This window comes from Dromaius novaehollandiae, chromosome 1, assembly GCF_036370855.1.
Source record: "Dromaius novaehollandiae isolate bDroNov1 chromosome 1, bDroNov1.hap1, whole genome shotgun sequence".
NCBI classification, from domain to species: Eukaryota; Metazoa; Chordata; class Aves; order Casuariiformes; family Dromaiidae; genus Dromaius; species Dromaius novaehollandiae.
Window position 1 is genome coordinate 74,368,529 of NC_088098.1, and position 17,684 is coordinate 74,386,212.

Genomic DNA, 17,684 nt, shown 5'->3' on the forward strand with positions numbered 1-17,684 from the left:
ATTTTTTTCCTTACCTTGATTTGCTGCAAGCTTTTCCTCACTGGTATCCCAAATGAAAGTATTGACCTCATCTCCCTCCCCCTTTTCTTGTTTAGTCCCTTTCTGGAGGATGTCCTTTCCCCAGGGATTTCAACTTTGCATGCTGTGCAGAGAACCCCAAGAACTTCCTTCCTGATACGGTTTATTAGCAAGGCCAATTTACTAGCAAGGCTGCACAATCATTGCCTGTGCTGTTCTGGTTTTTGCAGCAGGTTATTATACAGCACTGATCTGCTGTGAGAGCAAATAATTCATGTACAGAAGAAACTTTCAGAACACTGCATGTGGTTCGTGGGTTTTTTGTGTTTATATGACTGCGTTCCTTTTGCTGTCACCCTGGACAACTTTTGCAGGGGCTAGTATGAGAGCTCATGGTATTGCAGTTGAGTTGCTTGTTAATTTTTCCTCTCAAAGATTTAAATGGATGTTGGGGGAGGGGGAGAACGACCCAGGTCTCAGAACTGTTCTGAGAGACCCCACAACTCCTGCATGGTGGTAACACTAGCAGTGACTTTCAGCACTACTTTGCCACCAGCATACATGAAACCATTGTAAGATTGTTGAAAGTAACCTTGAAGCAGAAAGAAGCAGCAGAGACTTGGTGCTTTAGGAGTGGCAGAATTCATCTCCTGATGAGGCTGGGAGAATTTTTCTACTGGGAGAGATATCTTACTGAGGTACCTAGTTGTCACTATGGTAAAGAAAAGGATACTGCTCTGAGGGCTAGGCCATAAAATTTGTCCAGGTAGCATTTCAAGTTATGGTGATCTCTAGTTGTGTGTTTTGTCATGTAGCACTTAGGGCCTCTGGGTTAGCTCTCCTAGACATCTGTGATGATGATGAAGATTGAGGTTAGACTTTGTCTTAAAAGCCAAGTCATTAAATCAATCTTCTGTCCATTAGCATGTTATTTTGATACTGCAAGTTCAGTACTGTTTTGTATTGAAATTAATGGTGCCTTGTCAATGTGTAAGGACAAGAAGTTGCATCATTAGATCTTAAGATCATACCTGCAAGCTGCAGCAAATGGTGAGAATTACTGACCTATAGAAGTTCATACTTTGGGATTATCTGAATAAAACTTGTTCCTTGCTTGATCTTTTTCTTCCTGCCAGTGCATTACATATATATGTAGAGCTGATTTGATTAAATGTCTAAAACCATCATGTTGTGAACATGGTAGGTGAAAGTGAACTATATTCTGTAAGAAAATTCCAATGTCTGCCTACATCAAAAAAAATTCCTCTTTCCTACTCAATCCTTGTTAGATATTAGATACAGGAGCTACTATACAGTATCTAGCAATTGTGTAACATGCTGCATGGATTTATATAACACTAATGTTACGACCATGGAAGTGACACACAGAATATGCATACTAAAGGAAAAAAATACCGTGCAAGAGAATATGAAAAACATATTCACAATATTAGTGCCAGGGAAGAGATTGGATGGTGAAAATAGGAAGGAGGAAGAGTAGGACTGGGTGGGAGAGGAAGCCAACTGGAAGAAATGACTCTGATTGCTCAGCTTTGATTTGTCCCTGGGGTGAGGAATGAGATCGAAATGTTTGATCGTTGAATAACTGAATAGTGTGGGGTATGTTCCCCTGTCATTTAATGGAGTAACAGAGACAAATCCACAGGATAATTCAGCACTGAAGTCAGGATTCTGTTCTGAGACTTCGCTTTGGAGGAACTCACCCAGCACCCCCATATATGAAGCCTGGGGTGACCAACCTCCTAGACTCGGGGGTCCAAAACTAGGCAGTCTACATATACTCTTCTAACACACTTCATAGGCATAGGGAAAGCATATGGCAGGAGAGGGAGAGGCGAGGAGGATTTAATTTAGCAGTTTCCCCACACTTCCATGCTGAATTTTGTTGCTGTACCGGTTATTTTAAAGTATGTTTTTATGTGTAATGTAAATACAAAATCAAAGACTGGATTGGCCATTCCACCTGGCAGAAATAAAAGAAATCACAGTACTTTAAAAAGAAAAAGACTCTAAGAATCATTCTCATCTGCAGGCATGTCATCAACTAATAGTACTTGGTTGAGGGTATGTTTAGGTGTTGTGTGTACTTGTATAAACATCTCATTTTCTGTGGATGAGCTGCAGCAATTGCAGTCTCATTATAATAAAGTCACAGATCTCTGTGCTCTTTTGTGCTGGTGCTTTAGAGTTTGTCAGTAAAGCTGATCATCTTTTAAATGTCAAACATAAAATTGTACACAAATATATTTCAAGTATACTTTAAAATCTGGGATTGGTCCTTTATTTTGCTGTCGATTACCATGAGAATGTAGCAGAATACGCAGCAGATACTGACCGTCTTTTTTTGTTATACTTTGAAAATGCCAAAGCCTTTTTTTTAAATAAGGAAGATAATTGCAGAATTTTCTGCGCTGTCTAGATCAAGAAAATGCTGTGTTCGATTTTTGCCTCAACTGCTCGCTCATGAAAGAAAAAGAAATCTCATTTCATGGGAATCATTCAAAGCTTTATTAAACTCAATCTCACTGCATCACTTTGCCTTCAAAATAAATAGTACAATATCCTTTTAATTATACATACACAGTGGCTTAAAAAGAGACAAATGACAAAGAAAAATCTGCATGATAAAAGGCTCCTAAACTTGCAGCATCCCTTGATCAAGACTTACTATAAAATATTCGCTGCAAACTCCTTCCTTGCCTGCCTCTAAGCTGCCTTAAAACCATGTTCCATTAGCAACGTACAACCAAATTCAATCAAAACCATCACCATTGTTGGCACTGCGTCATTGTTAAAAGCAGCCCTGCTGGGGCATGCCAGTCGCAGCAAGCAAAACCAGAGCAAAAACAATCTCAAGTGGGGGCAGAGTTAGCCCAGAACACCGTTCTCCTGCTTTGTCCTTGACTCTGTGACTCTGTTTCAGTATAGTAAATAGCACTTACTTATTACTCATCCCCATTGAAGTTATATAGCTTTTTGAGGGAAAAGAAAGCAGTTAGGAATGGCTGCTTGAATAGGACTCCAAGTCACCTGTTTCAATGGCTCCTTCAGGGCCTTTTGTGATGGTGGAGATCCCTTGTGTTTGGTATGGGCACTGAGGTGCAGGCTCCTTAATTTGTGGAATTAAATGTATGCTTTCAGATATCCCTCAGGGCTTTTTGTTGAAACTGCTCTGTTTTGATTTTAGGTTTGGCTGTTTGTCTGTAAGTATCATTTAAATGCTGTTTTTCTTCTTTTTTCCCCCCCCCCTCCTAACAGTCTCAGGGACAAAAATAAAGGTGAACTAATCCCACCAGTGCTGAAGCAAACTGTGTCCTACCTAAAAAGAAAAGGTGAGTTGTTTTTTGGGGTGTGGGAGGGCTTGAGAGTGTGGGGATTTGTCTTTCAGAACCAGGACAATAGTAGGAAACCATATAAGTATCTGTGCCTGATTCAGCAAAGTTTGTAGCAACATCCTAAATTAGAAGCATGTGTTTAAATCCTGAAAACCTGAGTGGGAAATGGGCACTACTTTGAGAGCTTTGATAAATAGGGAAGATAATAATATCAGATCATTGCCCACTGGAGGAAAAAAAAAATCTTTCACCCTGAGGATTAGATTAGGGAATGGCAAGTGAGAAAAGATGTCTTTTCTTCAACCCATATCGTATTGTTGATTTTAATTAGAACTCGCAGTAAAAAATCAATGAGAAGTTCTGTTTTTATAGAGCCGGTGGCCATAAAAACTCATTGAAAAAACTTATTTTGCAGGCATAAGCATGAAGTCCTCTTTTCACAAAATATTTTTAGTGACACTCAGTGAAAGGGCCTTTGCAGTTCACAGCTATAATTAGAGTATATAGAGATACAGATTACAAAGTTCCCCATTTAAAATAGGGGCATCCAGTTGTGAGTTCCCTTTATCAGCTTCATGCAAAAAGTGAGTAGCCTCTGGACAGCTGCCTGTACCACTGGACTCCCCAGCGCACACCTGACCGTGACACTAAGGAGGAAGTATCAGGTGCTATCTCTAGGGCAACTGCATGGTATTCCCTGCATAGGGAAGAAGGTGCATGCAGGGGGAAAGTCAGAGAGAGGAGATTGTAGTCCTGAGAACCACAACCTGATTCCTGTTACTTTGCCAGTATAATGCAATTGCACATTTTGATCCTTAATTTTTTAAGGCAATGACAATAGTATTTCCACAGTCTTTGTGTTCCAAGATCTCAGAGCTTCACGAACGTTCACTAAACCTCTCAGTAGCAATGAATCTGTAAGCTAAGCGACGTTTATCTGACAGGCAACAGAGCAGAAACAGCATAGCACAGTTATATGACTGGCACAAAGTTACGCAGTGGGAACTGGGAATGATACTGACAATCTCTGGAAAGAAGAGTGTGAAGTTTTAATAGGTGTGTCTATAGGAAACATCATGTGGACTTTAATGTACTGTTAGTTTTTACAAAGTTTGAGTAGCATTTGAACAGATTTTGAAGATGGGCATGATTTTTATTAAGACAAAAACCAGGCTTAGATTTGTATTTTGCTGTTAAATATGGTCATTCTATCTAAGATTTTCCATTATTAAAAAGCTGTTTGTATTGATGGCAAAAAAATAAAGAAGGCTTAAAAGGCTTACCGAAAACTGATGTCCCACAAAAATCCCGATTCTTAATTTCCATCCTTGAGCTGTCATTCTGAACAAGGTGAATTTTGCTTTCAGTACTGAAATACATGCATAATTCCTCTCTGTTCTTTTAAACTATTGCCACCAGGCTTAGTTTGAGTTTATTTGAACCCTACGTGAGAAATTTCAAACTTCTTTTAAACTCGTACAGAATAGACCTCATATGTGGAGGGGAAAAAAAAAAGCAAAAAAAAAAAAAAAGCCTGACTGGGAGGAGAAGAAAAACACTGCATTTCAACTCTAGTGATGATTTCCAAGAGAAATCCTGGCTTCATTTAGGTCAGTGCAAGATCATACTGATTTAATTGATGCCAGAACAGACCCTTAGTGTCTTGCCCTTATTGCTAGGTTATGCTCCTTCATATTTTAGTTTATCCCGTATTAAATAAGAACATTAAATGGCTGCAGCTATTTTTTTATTCTTACTTGTGTTTCATACCTTGAGTGAAATTAATTTGTGATATGCGTAGGAGAAGGCGAGTCAGTGAGAGGATACCTGATGACAATTGGCAGGCAGTGGAACATAGCATCCATAAGGATGCTTATGTACAGAACAGTTGGCTCCTTTCCTTATGAAATTGCTGATTTATCTTTCAAATACCTGCAGCAACCAGAGGCCAAGTATTGGAGTGGGGCCAGTTCTGCTATTAAAATATCTACTGATTAGCAGTAGATGAAGAGTCCTTAACAGACTTTATTGAAAGTCTGTTGGTCCAAAGTCAGGACTTCCAATCAAGCTCATGAAGCTGCTTGGATGTGCTGTTTCCAGACTAGTGTTAAAGATGAAAACTTTGCAGGTGTGGCATGTATCATATATCTTATGGCTGGATACAGGGAATGTAAATTGTTCACTACTAAGAATGTTGAAGGCAAGTGACTGGCAGCTTCAGACAATCCCTGTAATTATAATTGTAAGTGGATAATTAGAGCTTGTGTAGTGTATCAGTGCATGCCCCATCTGCAGATGCAAGCTAGACTTTTTTATGTCTTATCAATTGTTATGAAACAATCATCCTTACATATATTTAGCTTATCTTAATAGGCAAATACCTCTTCCTCACTAATCCACTAGAGTCAAGAGAGCTAACCAAAGGTGTGCTAATATCGTTACTTTTCAGAGCTATTTCTGTTTAGAAACTGAGCAAATACATAGTCACTAAAAATACGGATTGATGTAAACCTAGGGGGAAGAGGTTGTATGTCTGGCACTTCCTTGAACCCCTTTAAAGATTTTAAAGAAATCAGTGTTATATGGTCATTATTATATTTTGCTGGTGACCAACGTTTCACTAGTAATTTTGTGTACTGATTTGACACAAAAGCATCTACATAATCTTGTTTTTGTTCTTTCTTGATGTTTTGTCTCATCACTATCGCACCAGTCCCATACTCTTCCCTCTCACCAATTGTTGAGTCCAATTCAGATACCCACAGTTTTCTGAAGCAACAAAATGAACTGCGCAATATAGGAAAAACAAGTTTCAGTTTTCATGGTTGTGATGAAAGAAAGGGTTTTTTCAACCCTGTCAGAAGGTTTTGTCAACCTTGCAGAATTTCTGTTAGATGAAATATTTGTTATTCTGAAAGCAATCATCATACTTGTTTTTTCTCCAGACTTAATTTTTTTCTTTTTTGGCTAAAAATTAATATGTTCAGTGCAGTATCAGCACAGTCTGTGAAGAATGGTCTTTGAGGAAATGTGACGAACAAAAGCTCTTGTCCTGGTCTGTGGATATATGCAAGTCAGTGGCATGGTAATTCTGACCACTGATACATAGTCCAGCCACACGCTTGCTAGCCAGGCGATCTTATTTTTTCCCCAGCTCTCTGTCTTCCAAGAATGAAGGGCATGGACTCTGCCAATGTTGTTATTTTCCAACCAAGCACAAGTTTGTTCAGAGCTGACATATTCCCTATCATAAGGAGATCTCCACAAACCAGATTTCTAAGGAAAGATGGCTTGTCAGGTAGAGGATTTTCTGACATTCTCAGCCAGCTGATAGTTGAAAGCCAAGTACCTGCCATGCCAAGGCTGTTAACCAGGAGGTGATAGACATGCATTTCTTTGCACTTGATAATAAGTGTGCAGGTATCTGTTGTACCTGCTGTCTGCTGTGATTTTAACTCTTTATCTAAATCTGGAATATCTCAATTCTGCCATCAACTTCAGTAAGCGTCGGTTCCAGTGCTGACAGCCCGAGGAAGCTGACTGGCAGCGTTCTTTACACTCCAGACGCGATTGTGAGCACACTGAAAACTTCAGTGCATCTTCTGGAAGTGACAAAGATTCACTGTCATTACCCCATTCCTTTTGATTTTAGCATAGTTTTTTGTCCTCATAGAATTAGCAGAGTGGGGTTTTTTGTTTTTGTTTTTACCCTAGCGTAGTATTTCCACTCTTTCTTCCCATTGCCACCTTTTCACATCTGTGTACCTGAAGTCAGTTTCTGAAACTCTGGCTTAGATTACAAGCACTTCTGCAAAATCATGTTTCATCAGCTGGGTTAAGATTTGTTAAAATGTCAGTCACTCTCTCTGACATCACTAACTCCATTCTGTTCTACTCAAGCTTTTATTTCTTAAACAAATCTGATGCAGGAGCTGTGGTGGTACTCAAACTTGGCACCAGCCTGCAGTTGTACACTACCATGTTAAGGAAACGTTGTCTGTAATGCTCAGCTAGCCTTTTTTGTCATATTGACTCCAGTCCCTTTAGCAGATTGCTGCATATCATATTTTTCCTCTCTGATATTTACATTTTCTGCCTCAGTTTCAGACAATGTTATTTGCATGTGCCACAAGTGTTTGTCTCAGCATGAAGGCATTCTCATCTGTACAAATGTGCCAAAACTCTCCTCCTTGTGGCAAGTTATTTATTGGACTCTGAAGGCAACAAATATGCTCTCGTCCCAAAAAGCCAAATTAACATTGTGATAGCACAGGTCTTCTCCTCATATATTTATCCGACTGCATATTTAAATAGCTATTGCTGGACAAGACATCTCTAACTGGATCCAGTTGTTAAGTCACCCAGTATCTTAACAGAGACTAAAGAATCTACCATAAACAGAGATTCTTGAACATCTATTTGTATAGTAGAAATTAGAATTATTATTGGCTGCTGCCTCAGAAACTATTACAATAAGCATGATAAACTAAGCTTGTTAATATTTTGTAATAATTTCCAAGTTATTTTTTCAACAAAGGAAGAGAAATTAAGCATTGCACTACTTTCATTCCATCTCCACTTTAGAATGAAAGATGCTTTTAATACTGAATTTAAAACTGCTTAATTTCAGTGCCTGCTAACCTTCCCGGGGGAGAATTGGTTTCCTAATGTGAGTTCTGAATGTTCGACAAAATCATCAGCTCATAAGACTACATCTTAGTATCCATCCTCTGGACCGAAACAGGGGAGTACTCTTAATTTCAAAGTAGAAGTGTCAGTGTCATACTGAAGCCAACAAGTGATTTAGACAGGTAAAAGAGGAAGGATGTGTTTAACACAGCACATTTGTGAATAGATCTTCGTAGCCACAAACCAGAGCGCATTTCTTTTTCTATGCTCAACCCCAGAACCACAACCTGTTTATCTGTCTAGTTTATGAATACAAGGCTTGACATCACACTAAATAAGACTTTTGTTTACTACCTTATCTCTACCGTGCCATGAGAAATTACCCTGGTTAATTAAATAATCACTCTTTTGTCAGAACAATTCATAAGTGTTTCTAACCTAGTGTCATTCCTTTGGTGGCAATGATCTTGATGCGTTGCTCACAGGCACTTTTTCTCAAAAAAGCCCAGCTTGTGCCACAGGGCAGTAATTTTCTTTCTCTGGTTAGTATGTCCCCACATGTCCTCAGCAAATTCTTTTGTTCTGAAGTGAGGTTGTAAATGGGAGCTGTCACTTCTAACATTGTTTTAGTAACCAGGGATGTAAGTAATGCTACGCTATGGAGCATACGTCTTTGTGTATGGCTTCCATAATGCTCAGACACTGAACTGTCTGCATGGCTAGAGCTGCTAGTGTTCTGCATACCAACAGAGCCGAACAGACATGGGCTATCTGCTTCAGCCCTGGTGGCAGTGTTTTATCCATCATAGGCATCAAGGTTCACGAAGTGGATAGCAATGCACTTCTGCTTTTAAACTTAAGATGTTACAGCAGAAGTTTCCTTTCATGTCTCTTACTTGCGTGTCTTTCTCTAGAAAAGCAGGTTACATGCTATGTATAAGGCATTGTGATAAATTAAAAGCTAGGTGGTGTAAGGCTGGGGGTTCTGATGCTTGTTTAGATCAGCATTAACACAATTCAGAATGCTCTCTTGCTTTTTAAACTCTGACCCACAGTTTGAGTATACAAATCAAGACAATCTACACTAAAGATAAAGTTGTATAGCAAATCCATATTCTGTTTGCAAACACTCCAACAACTGAAGGTCAAGAGAGAGCTTTTTAAGGGATTTTTTTATTTGATTCACTGTAAAGGTGGGTATAAACTATGCTATTGAGACCTGCATCAAGATGTCAAATAGGTTTCAAAGGGGCAGGCATGTTGCTGAAGCCTATCTCAGATATTAATACGTATTAGTATTTATAAATAAAAATTAACAATTTGAAATATATAGATAAAATACATTAAAAAATAATAATCCTGTGTTTATTGAGAGTATCCTCAAAGGTATTGATTCCATACTTGTCCATGTTTTAAACTTTTAAAAGGCAAAACTAATCTCTTGGGATTATTACAAAAATTTCCAAAATTTGAAAATGTTTGTATTCTTAAGAGACTGGGCAAATAAAGCAACAGCTATAAAAAATTACATAGAGAACTTAGGAGAACTGATTACTAAAGAGACCATCTGAGATCAACAACAGCTCAGAAATGATGGAACAGACCAATAAACTCATGGTGAAGGAATCGCACTACGAAGTTATAAAATAGAGAAGATAACTGTCCCCTATAGGAAAATTATCTCACAGTAGTCCCCACTAGTGAGCCTTTCTCTCTTACCTCATCTCTTTTGTTGAGTACAAGTGCTTTGCAGCACAGACTTTTTGTTCCATGTTGTCTAGTGGTACCACAGGAGAGTCCTGGGCAATGACTAAGACTTCTATATGCAGCAGTAGTAACCGTGCTACAGTAGTTTAATGATAAAGTAATAAACATCCTGTAGTATGGTTATAGTGACAACTAACACTGCCCTTTATCTGTTAAATAGCAAAAGCAGTGGTAAACAGCAATTAATCTTTCCTCCCCATTCCCTTCATGAAGTACAACAAATCTTGCTGAGGGAGAAAATTTTGGTTCCATTTTTCAATGTGGATGAATACATCCTGGTGGTGATGGTCAGAATGGATAGAGATGGATGGTGATGCATTCTGAATATGCTACAGCTTAGCGAATTTGCCTCCTGGCCTCCACTTCTTACAATCAATCAAATATATTTTAAAAATGCAACAAAGAGAAAGCTTGACATTGGTCTTATAAATGTTTCTGAGTTGCTGGCTCTTCCTGGTTTCATGAGAACGTTTTTACCTAGGGTTCACGGAGACGAGATAAATCTCAACACTGATTCATGTGTCATCAAATAAAAATGAATCTTGTAATAAGCACAGTTTTTGTTTCTGGTGCTCAGGCATTGTAAATAAAATATGTCCAGAGGTACCAAGTGTAAACTGAATATTCATTCATAAATTGAAAGACTAGGCTATGCTGTTCAAAACTACAAGGCCACAAATACAGTTTGGTTCTGTGGAGACTGCTCTGTTCTAAATTCTTGCTCTGCTGGTCGGTTTCTCAGTAGGACTGGAATTGTACCTTCACTTCTTTCCCTCTGTCCTTCTTTTTCTGTGTGCCTTCTTACAGAGAAAATCATCTTTACAAACTGCAGGCACCACACTTGCTTGTTCTGTATTCATTGCACAGACTACAAGGGAAAGAAAATCTGTGTAATATCCTCCTCAATTTTCTACTGTATTCTAGCTTTAAAAAGAATCTCAAATTTATTCTATACATAAAATTTCACAGTTGCTATCACTTTGGACAATTAAGAGGATACAGTGAAGATGGACATTTTAAATATGCTATAAACTCATCACTCCTCGGTGTAGAAATAAATTAGTTCTAATTTTTAAAAAGGAATTTTAGAAATAGTTAATCTGCAGGAAGATCCCTGAATCAGTTGTATTAATGAGAATGAAAACTGATTCCAAGTCCGCATGGATACTTACCAAGACTTGCTAGGGCTAGTAGTCAGAGACACGTTTCCAAACTCAAACTGGGACAGAGGGAATTCAGATTCTGACTCTTTGCTACTTCTCTTATTAAAGCAGACAAATTAACAAAGGTTTGTGATGCCAGCAAGCTTCAAATCAAGGATGATTGAAAGTAAAAGAATGTAATTTTTTCATCTCTTTTTCTTTGACAAGTTTTCAGCAATGCGACAGCATATGTTGTTTTTAATATATCTTTATTGGTTTTGATTTTCTGTGGTTTTCCTTTGGGACAAGAGATCAGAGGGGTGGAAGGGGGATAAGTATTTTTAGCAACAATTTATTAATTCTGAGTGTGACACAGTTGTGTCATTGCACTGTAAAATTATGTCTACCGTGGTAAAACCTGTCTTATTTCAATGTGGAATGAAGTACCTGCCTGTTTTCATTTATGGATACTGACATATTTAAATAATTACTCAGTTAAGTTCTCAGTTTCGGAATCACTTTTCATTGAATACAAATGACATTTGTACTGTTCGAATCACTGTTATTTTATGTGGTATTTAATATTTTAAAATAAAATTTAGCTGTCTTTGGTCTAGAGAGCCCAGTGTAGATTAGCAAACTTTTCTGACATACATACATATATATATATATATATATATTTTTTTTTTTTTTTCCAAGGGAGCAGTTTGTGCTGAATTATCTCAGCAGAGGGTCTGCCACACTGATAGACTATTTGGGAGTGACATGGAGCTGTGTGCTTGTCAGACCTGGAAAGCAGAGGCTAGCTGCTAATGTCAGCCATTGCCTAGCAGTGCTCTGCGAAATCTTATTAGTCCGAGGTCTGTGTTCTGTATGGCTGGGCTGTGTTGTCTATACCATTAATGGCAAAATAGTTCAGCTTATATACAAAAAAAAAAAAAAAAAAAAAAAAAAACCACCTCTTTAACGAGATAGCTGCCATGAATCTTGCTATAAACAACATTTGATGGGAGGACACCACCAGCAAAAATTGAATAGGCTACCTCAAAACAAATTTTTAAAAGGACAGAAATGAATGTTTTGAGCTATAATGACCAAGATTGTCTTGAGCCATTTTTGTTTCCTGATTCCGTAACTCAGTTGGTTCTGGTATGTATTCTGTCTGCAAAAGAAGACCAAATAATTATTTTAGTATAGGTACCCAGTGCTAAGCGGTGCTTAGTTATGGTAGTTCCAAGAACTGCTTCCTTTGCTTCTGCTGACTTAAGAGGAGAAGACAGGTTTGGAAAATGAACCAGGCTCTTCCTTTTTCCACCTTCAGTAGCATAATTGCTGTTGACTCATGCATGAAGTTATGACCCATGCTTTATTTAAGAATTGCTATTATGTATTATTTTCTGGACTGAGCATCTTTTAGGCAAAGAAAAAAGACTTGTTGACCATTTTGCTGTTGCAGTTCTTTTACTTTAGAAAGACAGTATGACTTTTTCTTTTTTCCTAAGAATTGTTGCACTAACTTAACCATCCTTAGTATCACTTCATTTGGATAGGTTGGCTGTACATGTGGGTGTCCAGAAGGATTGGAGATGCTTGCTTTGGTAGTTGGCTTGTTGCCACATGTGATCAAACAAATTACCGTGTATTGATTCAGCTTCAGCTGTCCTGAAAAATGAATTCTGGAAGAAGCACAGATAACATCAGTATTCCAAATTTCTGCAGATAAAGATAAAAGTTGCTTTTTCCCATTAAGACTGCCAAAAAACATATCCAGCAAGAGTTTAGTATTATGTGCTATTATAGCAACGTTGATGAGATGCAGGGCTAGACGAGTACAGCTACTGTCTGCACTACAGATTAATGTCTTTAATTAGACTCTTTAAAGCATAGCCAATAAAGGAATAAACATGTTAAAAATAGATATTTATTACACCATAGTTTATACAGTAAGATTCACATCAGTTAAAAGCATTAACTATTAAATTCCTGCATACCAAATTGTAAGCATTTATGATGTCCATCCTCAGAAAGGCTTGTTTCTGTAGAAAACTGTCTAGTCCACTGACAGCCAGCATAAAATTCTACCATTCTCAGGAAATTATTGTGTTTCTTGTTTGCTGTGGGCAATGCCTTGATGAACTAGCTATTCGATGCTGCCGTTTTCAAAACCATGTCTTTACACAAGTTGCGCTATAAATCTAAAGGAACAGTTTTACTACAGTGATGTCATTTGCAGTAACTTTATTCAATTGAAATTGGTTTGGTTGCAAATAAAACAAGAGTTCAAATAGATCATAGTTACTGTCTGTTTGGTTCGTTTACTAAACACACACATTATCTTTCTTAGATATTGCCATTTGAGAGTTCATACTCCTTCCAGACTTGGGCACATGAGCTAAAGTTTTAATATTCAGTTTTGAATTTAATAGGCAAGGGCATAAATGTTTAGAAAATAACCAGGAGCCATATTCAGCTGAACTCCAGCTAAGCCTCTAAATCTAGTCAGTGGAGCACTTTTAACAGAAGTTGGGTTTCCTTTCAAAAGCCTCTGAAACATGTCTGAGAAAATCTATTTCTAGTGTACGTTATCAGTTCTTTTAGTATACTAATCTACATTCATATGAACAATACTAAATCTTATTCTATAAGGAATGAGTTGATTAAGGAATTTTGTAGTAATATACTAATTTTTCATTTGTAAAGTGTACTCTCACATGCGACCTGGGCGAATTTACAAGAATGACTGAGTAATTAATGTATGACCTCAAACTTTCTAAAACAACATAAAGATGCTTGATCATGCAAATGGATATACGTGTACTTGAATTGAAGTACACAACCATTGATTTCAGTCCGCTATTCATCTGCTGAAAGATAAGCATGAAAAAATATGAAAGTCATTTACTCACATGTAGAGACACACAGGAATCCCTTCAGGTAAAGGATGGTCTGCCACCCTTCTCAAAAGGTCAGCAATTTTGTGTTGTATCAGACCAGCACAGACCATAATTTCAGACCACCGTGCTTCCAACAGTAATCTCAAATAGAGAATACATGTGAACCAGTTGCATTACCTGATGGGTGGAAGCAACAGCACGAATTGGAGCAAGAAAAAGAGAGAAATGATGATTTTACCAAAATCAAAAGCAAGAAGTACTAGAAGTCTCAAAAAAATACCGCTTCTTATCCCAGCCCTGTTTTGCTTAATAAGTCAGGTAAATGTCTTACCTTAAAAGTTATGATCTGGATTAGATCCTTGATTCTATGCAGGTTACTGCAATTTTTCGTCTGTAGCTGAAGTCAGCTTTCACTTAGTCAATGACATGGAAGGAAATCAGTCAAATTGGCAAAAGTGACATTAGCAAATTAGCAAATGTAAAAAGAAATACCTTTCCAGAAATTTAAGATATTTATTTCAGAAATACCTCAAGAGCCGAATCACATATTTCAAAGTATCATGGGCAGGCAGAGTGTTATGTCCCATTGATTTTCAGAAAGAGGTGAAAGGATCAGTGGTCTGCACAAAACTACTTGTAGACTGGGGAGGCTTATATCCCTTTGATGGCAAGAAATTGGCTCCTAGATCCAAAGCTGTTATGAATCCCACTGACAGAAGAGGAAGCTTAGGGAGCTAGTCTTTAGCTTGCTAAATACCTAAAGCATGTAAAAGTAGAATAGCAGGTTTGCAAGCATGGTTTGGGGCTTAGTTTGCAGGTACAATCAGTGAGAGCAAGGTACATAAGCAGCCTGCTGAATCTAAATATTCTGCTTCTATGTCATTAGGCTCTATTGAAAGCTACTTTTAAAAGCTATTTTTAAAGAAAAAAAGTTGGCAAGGCACTCTGAAACATGTAAGGAAAGGTAGTAGTATTTCTGTGAGACACATTAAAGAAAATGCTGTAGGCACTCTTACAGCATTATTTGATTCTACACTCTGTTCTTAATGGCTTTATTACCAAAAAAAAGGTGCGTGTCAAATGAGGATATATCCTCCATTGAAACTGAGCTTGACAATAAAGTCAACAAAATGGCAGTGTTTGAGAACTAATGGTCTCTAAATCTGCTAGGCGGGCCCATTCCCAAATGTTCTTCCTCTGTTCTATTTTCAATTAAACTACTGAGGAAAAAAAAAAAGAAAGTGGCAGCTTTCATTGATGGGACCTACAATAATTGTTTTTGCAGGACTGCGAGTAGAGGGCCTCTTCAGAAGGTCAGCCAGCATCCAAACTATCAAAGATGTTCAGAAACTCTACAATCAGGGTAAGCTGTCATCATGCCATTGCCACAGATTAGTAACAGTGTGAGGGCTCTGTTGATCTTTTATCTATAGGGAAGCACTAATGCTCGCTTTCCCCTGATTATTTAATCACAAAGCTATTTGCAGCTTAAAATGTCATATGAATAAAAGCACTACTACAGAAACCTGAAAGATAACAACAGCATTTAAAGCTTACTGAATAGTGAGTCATCAGTTGATGTCAGAGCAGAGCTTCCAAAATCTGTAGCAGCTAATGAATAATGAGGTTTGAGTCAAAAATGGTCTGTTTTTTCATAAATACTTGTATTGCCCCTGTGCACTTTAAGTTACTGCAGTTAGTTAAAAATTACCAGGTACAATGTCTTCTTGTCATTTTGCCTCTAGCATTTTTCCATGGTTATGAAAAAGAAATGCAATTTTACCTAATAATTTATGAAATGTATGGAAGTCATTTTGAAAGTCATTGACTTCCCTGTGAAGTCACTTTATGAAATGCCTTTATGGAGAGAATCTCTTGCAGCCAGATTAATAAAACTCTATGAAAAATACAAAAAGAAAATGTTAAGACTTACCAGCAACTGGAAAGCCAAGAGGTTTTCATTTCTGTGATGTGAAACAGTTTTTATACAGGAGTTAAAAAAATAAAATAAAATATATTATTGAACACATTTTTTCTTCTTTTTCCCCTTTTAGGCAAGTCTGTGAATTTTGATGACTATGATGATATCCATATTCCTGCTGTTATCCTAAAGACTTTCCTTAGGGAACTCCCTGAGCCATTGCTAACCTTTGAGTGTTATGATCATATCCTTGGAATCACCAGTGAGTATAAATCAATTTTAGGAGAGTTTGTAGAACAAGTTGAACTGGACCTGGCTAATTCATAATCACTGCTGTTTGCTAACCATGACACAGTCATGGCTATATATCATAAGTCCTTCACTGCAGCTGTTAATGGACACCCTCATAATCTGTACCAGAGCAAGGCTGAGAATCCATCCAGTAGAGGACAGTGGTGCAGGTATCTTGTTGGGATTCTAGAACATGGGAATTCGAAATTCGGCTGCTCTGTTGAGCATCGTTGGCTGTTTCAGAAGTCTGACAAGTGTGGCCTTGGCAGGGAAGAATTGTAAGCCTTGCAGAGAACTGGAAAGTTCTTTTTTTCCAAACAACAGAACGTGCACACAAGAGAGTTAGTATGTTATGTCTACCATTTGTATGGATATTAGTGCCATTTTGAACGCTACTTTGTCTAGTAGGAGTTACAGAAGCAAAGAAGTAAGTACACACACAGAAATGGGAAGTTTAGTAAGTGTGCGCAAGAATAAAAAAATATATCTAATACCTAATATGTTTGAGACCCTGACCTCTCTTATCAAATTTAGTTGAAATTACCCCAAAAGTTCAAGTGTTATTGTAAGTAAATTCAGGTGCATGCGCACACATACAGAGCATTTTCTCATAAGTTTTGATTTTTTATTCTGCTAAATTGTTCTAGCACAGTTGTCCTGGAGTGTGGAAGGTGACACCTGCGTCAGAAATGAGTGGGAAGTGTTCTGCTCAGCTGTGGAACCTAGTAGGAATTTTGGACAGGACTACCAAGACAAACTCTGATTTTCCCATAAGGGAAAAGGAAGGACCTGGCACCACACGAATCTGCCAGTCATAAAATTCTAATCATTTGGTCTTTGTCAGGCACTGCAAGTTTTTAATGCTGGCAGGGCAACCCCATGCAGTCCAGAATACCTGAGGTTTAGTACCCAGTACTTGTAGAGACTGGTATTTTGCCATCCAGGTTACAGTCAGGTGAGCAGGGAACTAGTGGGGCTTGCAGTGACAAGTCACAAGCACACGTTGTTCCAACACCTGCTTTTTGAGAAAAGCATGTCTTAGCAGAGTGCAGTTCCCTATAGAGTCTGGTAGCATGCCTTTGATAACCATGGGGTGATGCTGTTGCAAAGGTTAGGTTATCATCAATATCATGCCTATTGCTGTTGGGGTAGGTAACAAAGATAATTAAGTTCAGGGAGAAATCTCAATTGCTGCATGTTTGTAAAGTGAAATGAAGACCTAATCCTGAGGTTCCTGTGTAATACTGCCTTTCACATAATGGTATGGCAAGTTTACTGTACCTAGGTAAGCTGTATTCTAGATAAAATCTTGTACTGCACCCATCAGTGTAGTGCCTCCAGGTACTTTTCATATAATAAATTTTATTCATGTATTTCAAATTTAAAAATTAATCAGATCATGTTCAGAATCTTTTGAAGTTCTGTACTGTTTTGCTATTTCAAAGTCTTTAGATCACCACCTTAAAAATCAAATATTCATCTGTCCGCACAATCAGTGTCTTAGAGCATTGAGAAAAATAGGTCTATTCACAGGTAGCTTGTAGAAATAGGAGGAGGAAGAATAGGGGAAACTTTGAAAAAGAACCTATAAATGCCAATTTTTACTGAATTATCTTGTGCTGACTTTCTGGACATCATGTTGCTTTATGCTAGAGCTAAGTGAAAA

The 17,684-nt window shown here is 37.8% G+C and overlaps 1 protein-coding gene across 8 annotated transcripts in view; it reads left to right on the forward strand.

The window, feature by feature from the left end:
• Positions 1-17,684, forward strand: part of ARHGAP8 (Rho GTPase activating protein 8) — a 101,405-nt gene that overhangs the window by 56,164 nt on the left and 27,557 nt on the right. For all 8 annotated transcript variants that reach the window (XM_064516875.1, XM_064516889.1, XM_064516894.1 and 5 more), the window contains 3 exons: positions 3,298-3,371; positions 15,092-15,169; positions 15,861-15,989. In XM_064516875.1, the coding sequence (XP_064372945.1) occupies positions 3,298-3,371; positions 15,092-15,169; positions 15,861-15,989 (281 nt within the window). The remainder of the gene's footprint in view (positions 1-3,297; positions 3,372-15,091; positions 15,170-15,860; positions 15,990-17,684) is intronic.